The 8237-nt window shown below is 53.1% G+C and overlaps 1 protein-coding gene across 4 annotated transcripts in view; it reads right to left on the reverse strand.

Annotated features, from left to right (window-relative positions):
- NUP210 (nucleoporin 210) overlaps nucleotides 1-8237 on the reverse strand; it is a 106355-nt gene that overhangs the window by 7500 nt on the left and 90618 nt on the right. For all 4 annotated transcript variants that reach the window (XM_037730140.1, XM_017505021.2, XM_017505023.2 and 1 more), the window contains 4 exons: nucleotides 6694-6868; nucleotides 4710-4885; nucleotides 3184-3404; nucleotides 1784-1920 (listed from right to left, as the gene is read on the reverse strand). In XM_037730140.1, the coding sequence (XP_037586068.1) occupies nucleotides 1784-1920; nucleotides 3184-3404; nucleotides 4710-4885; nucleotides 6694-6868 (709 nt within the window). The remainder of the gene's footprint in view (nucleotides 1-1783; nucleotides 1921-3183; nucleotides 3405-4709; nucleotides 4886-6693; nucleotides 6869-8237) is intronic.

Consider the following 8237-nt stretch of genomic DNA (forward strand, 5'->3'; position numbering starts at 1 on the left):
CCTCTGGGGGGTCTGGTTTCTACCAGTATGTGAACTGCAGAGCAGGGATGGGATCGAAGCCCCTGCAGCTCCCAGGGCTGTGGCCCATGCAGAGCGGTAGATGACCAGGCCCGCATCACTGTCAGACTCATGGGGGCTCCTCTCAGAGCTCACCACCACTCACCCCCAGGGACTGACAAAGGCTGTGTCCCACTCCCTAGTCTGGAACCCCCAACCCTGGCTCTCCTCTCCCCTCCCTCCCTGTCCACCCTCAGAGAGTGCCTCAGGCCTCCTGGCCCCTCTCCTCCCTGCAACTCCTGGAGTGCTCCCACCCACTTCCAGGGCTTCAGAGGCCAACTCTGGGCTGAGGCCCCCACCCTGTCCAGTCTTCCTCACAGAGCTCCTGCTGCACCCAGCCAGCTTCGCCCCCTGCCTCACCTGGGAGAGCTATGACATCTCTATCTCCCCGGCCCAGGCTCCTCACCTCCCTGCAGGCCTACCCACCTCTGTGTGCCCCTTTCAGCAAAGGACCAGTAGCAGCCTGGTTACCCCAAGCTCTTCCTCCCCTCCAGCGCCACTTGTGGATGCTCATGAAGCTCCAATGTACCCCCCTCCCTCCCATCTCTCCCAAACCTGCCTTTAGATTCCATCCCAGCCAATGGTCCCAGCTGAGGGCCTGGCCTCAGCCTCTGGCCCGTTACCCTGCAGCCACTGCTTTCTCAAGCTCCGCCAGGAACCAGGTAACCTCTGCAAACACAGCCTTGGTCTCTATCACTGTTTAAAAAACTCCACTGAGTGTGGCATAAGCTTCTACCTCTTCACCCTGGAACAGCAGCAGCAGCAGCTAATATCTGCCGATCACTGGCTGTGAGCTGAGCGCCACCCTAGGGGCTTCCCACATGCTAACTCGTTGAATCCTCACAACGCTATAATCCCCATTATACAGGCAAGAAAACCAGGGCATAGCGAGGCTCAGTGACTGCTCACAGTCACAGCCTCACAGTGACCAAGCTGGGATTTGACCTAGACCGTCTGGCTCTAGAGGCCCCACCCTCAACCTGCACCAAACTGCCTGGAATCCAGGGCATTTTCTGATCTCATCACAAAGCCAGACCATGCGTCCCTCATACCCTCTGTTCCAGCCCCCCCAGGCTCTGCCCTTGAACCCCGCACACCTTTGCCCATCCCACCCCATACCCTGACCAGAGGCTCCTTCCAAGAGAGCACAGCTGTATTGTCACAGGATGCCTCTGTCTGCAACTGGCTTGCCCAAACCGCAGAGCCGCAGCACTAAATATGCAAACTATTACGTTAAACTGCTGGGTTCTATAAAGCACATGCTGCCTCTAAAAATGAGATGCATTTGGATCTCAGCCAGGCTTGGCCCACTGATTCATTCCCAACTGGAGATGAATGGAAGACAGAGCAGGTTTTGTTGCCTCCAGACTCAAAAGGTGACTTGTACGGGGAGACTTAACCTTGCAGGTGACAGGGAAACACCGGCTCCCTGGAAGTGCCCACTCCCGGGTTGCTAGACCCAAAGCCCATGGGAGTTGGAGTCCACCCCACGGGGCTGCCTCTCCTCATCATACCCTCTTGAACATGGTGAGACTGAGGCCTGGAAAGAAAAGGAAGCTTGTCCCCATGTCAGAGTCAGCGAGTGGCCAGTCCCAGACTCATTATTCCCAGACCCCAACCCCTCAGATAGCTTTTCCCTAAAAGGAAAAGTCTTCATAATCTTCCGAGGTCAGGCCCGCCTCACAGGCCACTGAGCCACGTCTGCCTCCAACTGCCTGGAGCCTACCTCCTTGTAGGTCCTCAGGTGCCCAGCGACCTCGTAGTAAACCGTCACGGATCCCACAGCCCGGGCCACGGCCACACCTGTCTTGGGGTCGATGTGGAGAATGCTGTTGGCTGAGGAGCTCCAGGTTCCCGAGAGACCTAGAGAGGAACTGTGGGTGTCAGCCCCATTCCCATGGCTGGACACTCTAGCCAAAGCCCGGCTCACTTGGATGATGGCTAGCCTCCTTGCTGGCTGCCGCTACCCCCATGGTGTCTCACTCAGCAGCCTCAGGAGACAGTCACGCTGCCTGCCCCAGTGCTGGTCATGCTCCTGGCTCTGGCCACCTGGAGCCATCAGCTCTCCTACCTTGTTGCACCCACCTTCTACAGGGCTGTGGCCCCCAGCACCTGCTCTCCCTGACTCACACCTCCCTGCCTGGAATCTCCTGACCATCCTGGCATGAAGCTTTACCTGACCCCTGCCAGGGAATGCTCTGGGTGCTGCTGCCAGGCCCTGCCCTCTGTAGCTCCTCCACCAAAGCACAGCCCCCTCCCCATCCCCCGCCGCTTTATCAATTCCTTTTTAGCAAACAGACAGCAGGTGTGAGGCTCACAGCTTTCACCACACAGCACTTCTGAGTTAAAAGCCAATCACGCTATACAGTAAATACAATTAAATGACTCAAAATCACATTCTATTTATAGCAAATTATATCTGTTTTTCCTTAAAGGTAGTATTTCATCTCCTTTTAAAATAAATTTAGTAAGGTAAAAAAAAAAAAGTGGAGACAATTTGAAAATAAAAACTAAACAGTACACATGTTCCACAGATGTATACAGGTTGCCTGGGCATGGCTGAAATTTGGAAGCCATTGATTTAACCCAGGGTTCTTCTTTGGTTAAGTCTCCCAGCCTGTGCTGTCCACTATGGCAGCCACTTCCCACAGAATTCACTAAAACGGTGAATTCAGTTCCTCTGCGGCAGTGGAGATCTGTGTATCTCCTGGCTAGAGGAACTGCATGAGACTATGAAAAGGCAGGATGCCCCACAGGAGCAGAGGATCCCCTGAGCGGCGCTGTTCCAGAAAAGGGCTGGCAAATGCTTTCTGTGAAGGGTGGACATAAGCATTCAGGCTACGCAGCCCATACAAACCCTGCTCTGACCACACAGTCTGGCAGTGGGAGGCACTAACCATACATAAATGCACAGCGCAGCTGAGTGCCAACAAAAATTTACTTGCAGAAAACAGGTACAGGGTGGATCTGGTCTCCGGGCAGCAGTTTGGAAGCACTGCTCCTGAGTATCCTGCAGGTCTCTCACAGGCACCCGTGACTGGCGCTGGGCCCCTACCCAGAGAGCCCTCACCCAGCTTTCCAAATGTCTGTGACTCCAAACACTCCCTTGATCAGGATCTGTCTTACCTTCCAGGCTGGTGAGAACAGTGGCCAGACAGAGCACATCCCCTACCACCAGGGACCCGGACAGCTCTGGGGAGATGGCCTGTAGGACAGGCAGGGGCACGAAGTCCGAGAGGCCCGGGTGCTCTACGTCCCACACACGGAGCAGTGTCAGGCCCACACTGACCGTGCGGACAATGCAGGTGTTGTTGGCGGGGCCCTTCCCAAGCTGCACAAAGTCGTCTCTAGGCACAGGAGAGAAAGGAGGGCTCTCAGTCTCAGGAAAGAAGCCTCCAACTCTCAGAGGGAAAAATGCAGTCCAGGTCCTCTGCTGAGCAAAGCATTCAACTGACTGAAGTCCCAGATGGGGCCCCAATTCAAGACTACCAAGCAGTGGCCCCAGATGAGGGACCACTGCAGGCAGGCAGCACAGGCTTGACCTCTTCACCTGTCACCCCAGAAAGCACACACAGCCTGCAGCCAGGCAGTGATGGCAGCATCATCCCTGTATTCCAGAAAGGAAGCTGAGGCCCCGAGGGGAAAGAGATCCAGAGTGCTTCCTCACGCTCTTCCCACCAGAGCACTGGACATTCTAGAAAGGAACAGGTTGCCTTTACTATGCAACCTGACTGCGGAACGCGGTCTCTGCTCCTTTCCTCCTCTGCAAAACGGGATCATCACATGCCCATGACAGAGGCCTGGTATATTACATGAGGTCAGCGAAGGGGAGGCAGCTGCCACAGGGCAGGTGCTCAGTCAGTGTTGGCAATGGTGGCTTTGGTGCAGAAGTGTGGACTGGGTGGGGTCAGAGTTTGGGTTAGGGATCGTGGCTGCATCCTTGCCTCCATCACACCTCTGACCCTGAGCGCTGACTTGGTCTCTATCAGGTGCTCCTGCCACAAGATGGCCAGAGTAACCTGCAGTGCAGCCAAGAGGCTGGGGGAACAGGGCTCCATTTCCTCCAGAACATGCCCCAGACTGACAGACGGCAATTCTGTGCATACACACAGAGCGCCATGGTTTGCCAGAGGCCCTCATGACCACTCCCTCAGCTGAAGGAAAGCCCTGGAACTTAGGCCATATTGCCCAACGGGATAGGTGTGGGAACAGATTTTTGGACGGTGATCTTCTCACAGGCCCCACAAACGGCAGAGCTGGGGCTAGAACCAGGCCGGATTCTAAACCCTTGACACCTGTCTTTGAATGCCCTCAGCAAGAGGGAAACATATCTGTGACAGGAACTGTGGGCAGCCGAGGCTGAAGGGCCAATCTCTTGTGCCTCAGGGAGCACTCCCTGAAGCTGCCCCACACCCTGCTCCCTCCTTTGGGGACTGATGCCTGTCTGTCTTCCTCTGAGCTGGTCTGTATCCCCCGAGGGCAGTGGTGCTTCCTCGTGGCCCTGCATGGTGCAGCATGCCCACATCTCTTGGAAACCAAAGTAATAAAAATCTTCCTTTAATAGCAGTCCAGCCATTCTGTGTTGCCTATAGTGTCTCTACCAGGTGCCAGATACGACTTCACAGGAGAAATGACCCTCACCCACATCCTACCTGTTAGTGGCAAAGTTGAGGACTGAATTGTGAGCATGGAAGACATCTCCAGAGTTGTCATGGAAGTGGACGGTGAAGGTCACAGTCATTCCTAAAGGCACGGCCACCAGGGCCTCCTTGTTCTGGGTATGCAGGACAGGGCTCATGGAAACCCTCAGGTAGGAAACAGGAGACACCTGGAGGACAACACACAGGTATGATGAGGATTCAGTGCCAGGGACCGGCCTCCAGGAAAACCCGCCTCCCAAGGAGGGGACACCTGCCCCGAGCGGGATGCTCCTCAGGAACAATATGGGGCTGGACTTAGGGGTCCCAAGAAGAGTAAAGGCCACACTCTCTAGAGTGTCCCAACCTGGTGACAAGGTTCTTAACTCCCAACACAGCAGACCGGCACCACTATGAGAAAGCCCACCCAGGAGCGTCCCAGTCCATGATTTTGAAAAATGAGATCGTTATTCACATTGCAAAAGGGCCCCCTGGGCTGCAAATATCCAATTTCTTCAGAGAATCTGGCTCTTGGGGGATTTAAATAAACGACATCCTACTGGATTGCTGGGGCAGCACTAGGCAGGCCACAGCATGCCTGCAGGCCACCAGGGGAAGGAGGGAAATGGGGATTTCTGGAGCCCAAGAACCCAAGCTCCATAAACAGCAGCCTGTTTCTCTGATTCCAGGTGAAAATCTATCCTGGCCCAAAAGCTAGTGCTCCAAAGGTCTGAATTTCTTTGACAAAGTTCAGCAGTGCAGTGTCTGGTATACAGCTAGTGGTCAATACATATTTGCTGAAATAGGATGAGCAGTCAGTCACTTTCACTCATCAAAAACTAGAGCGGGGGGTCTGCTGCCAGGCACCCACTTTGAAACAAAAAGATGTGCATTAATGAAAGAAGCCTGTGACCCAGGAAGAGTCTAAAGATTTGAGTGAGTGTATGTCTTCTGTCATCCAAGTGTTGATGATAAGACATGGAAAGAAAATTCCATTCAGCAAAACCCCAGGACTTGACCCAGGGAGGCCGACAGAGAAAGTCCCATCCCTAAAGAACACAGAATGGCAGAGGGCAGTGCTATGATGTGGCAGAAGGACACTGCCCAAACTAGACAGACCCCAGCTCTCAATCCCCATGCAACCTTGAGCAAGTCACTCCCACTCTGAGCCTCAGTCTCCTTGTCTGGAAAATTGGCCACTTGATTCTCAAAATCGCAGTGGATGTCATGTACTGGTTGTCAGGACTTGCATGGCAGGAAGTGAGCACATCATTCAATGCTTTAAGAACAGACCATGTTCTAGGCACTGGGCTGGCCCAGACAGGAGTTCCACCATGGGTGGTGATAATGTCAGTGCCCAGGCATGGTGGGTGGAGCGCCAGCACTCTAGTCAGGAGATGTGTTGCCAGTCCCAGCTCTGTAACCTTAGGCCAATCATGGACCTTCACTGGGCCTCGTCTATTAAATGAAGTACTTGGAATCAATGATCTTCCAAGGATTTTCAGCTCAGATGACCAGATGCTTTAGCTTTTTAATCTACCTAGGACCTTTGCCCCTGAGTTATTCTTTTTCTTTCCCCCCAGAGGTTTGCTCTTGTTGCTCAAGCCGGAGTGCAATAGTGAGATCTCGGCTCACTGCAATCTCCCTCCACCTCCTGGGTTCAAGCGATTCTCCTGCCTTAGCCTCCTGAAGTAGCTGGGATTACAGGCGCCTGCCGCCACACCTACCTAATTTTTTTGTATTTTCTGTTGAGACAGGGTTTCACCATGCTGGCCAGGTTGGTCTTGAACTCCTGACCTCAGGTGATCCACCCACCTCTGCTTCCCAAAGTGTATTACAGGTGTGAGCTACTGCACTCTGCCACCCCCTGGTTATTCTTAAATTCCTGTGTACAGTTTCTCAGCTGGAAGGTGAATATATTCACTTTTACACCTCAGAGGCATATTACCTCAGTGCTATTGCTTTTACCACTACAAAAAGGAGGAGACTGCAACCCTACCTTTACAGCGACAATGACAGTTTGGTTGGCCCCAAAGGGCTCTTGTGCAATCACTTCGATGGTGGATGTCCCGATCATAGACCCAGACGCTAGAAAGCCCTTCTCATCAACGTGCACGACTGGAACCTTTTCGGGTCCATCCAGGACGCGGTAGCTCAGCGGGGCTGCACCATCCCTTTGGAAAACAAAACAGAACTGTTTTTGTAGATGGCAGCAAGAGTGGGTCTTAGCGAGGGCCCGGATACAATGCCAGAGATCTAGGAGTCTGCAGCTGCCCCTGCCCCCGGGAGAGAAAAAAGACCCAATCTTGGCCCCGCAGCCCTCAGGACCACGTGCTGTCAGTTGTCTGCTGCTTCATCAGTCACCCACAGAAAACTAATTCAGAAATCCAATGGTTCTGAGCAAAGTGTGGCTTCTCACTCTGCCCAGAGCAGCACCTGCCGTGGGTAGGCTAGCAGGGAAGGAGAGACTGTAAGGGCAGTTTCTTTCATCAGCTCTATGGGATAGTTACTGTAAAAGATCGTTTCTGCAGCAAGCTGTTCTCAATTTACTGAAGTAAGGCAGCCTGGCGTAGTGGAGAGGACAGGGCTTTCAGCTGATAGAATCCAGAGCCGATCCTGACATGTCCTGCCGGCAGCTGTGTGCACATTATGTCCCCTCTTCTCTTGGCCTTGACTTCCTTCATAGTGAAAGGTGCACAATGATCATGCCCTCTCCTATTTCTAAGGACTGTCAACAGGATAAAAATGAGCTACCTACTAAGAAAACGGTGAGCAAACTACTGATACTATGCACTCGGTAGGAAGTGCATTACACCATATCTTATACTCTTTTACATATTCATTAATATCATAAAGAAACCCAGGAAGGAAAGGCCTCCAGCTCCCAGGGCTAGTCCCCATCATCTCTCTCCTCCCCAGCCCTACAGATGACTAGGAGCAAATGTTATTGTCTTTGCCTAAACATTCCTCCCCCACCAACCCCTTCCTCTTAACCTGGGGAACTCTTATTCATCCTTCAAGTCCTGCAGCCCGAGCATCTCCATCTAGGACATGCCTCCCCTAAATCCCCAAGGAGATCACCCTTCTTTGGGCTCTGGCTTGAATATTACACCTTGCTTTCTAATAGCCTTCTCCTGCTACCCTCCTCCGGAGCACCCTATGTCACCCATATCTGTGTTCCTGGAGCCCAGCATGGAGTCTGGCATTTTGTTACTTTTGGCTGAATGAAAACATGAATGTGTTTCATGCAACACATAAGTGTCCTATGGCCCCTGGACTCCCCCGCTTGGCAACTGCTGTTCAAATGCAAGCCACTGTTAAGAAAGGCATCCCTGGGGCTAGGTACAGTGGCTCACGCCTGTAATCCCAGCACTTTGGGAGGTTGAGGAGGGTGGATCATGAGGTCAGGAGTTTGAGACCAGCCTGGCCAACATAGTGAAACCCCATCTCTACTAAAAAAATACAAAAATTTAGCTGGGCATGGTGGCAAGTGCCTGTAGTCCCAGCTACTTGGGAGGCTGAGGCAGGAGAATTGCTTGAACC

This window comes from Cebus imitator, unplaced genomic scaffold, assembly GCF_001604975.1.
Source record: "Cebus imitator isolate Cc_AM_T3 unplaced genomic scaffold, Cebus_imitator-1.0 Scaffold332, whole genome shotgun sequence".
In the NCBI taxonomy this organism is placed as follows: domain Eukaryota; kingdom Metazoa; phylum Chordata; class Mammalia; order Primates; family Cebidae; genus Cebus; species Cebus imitator.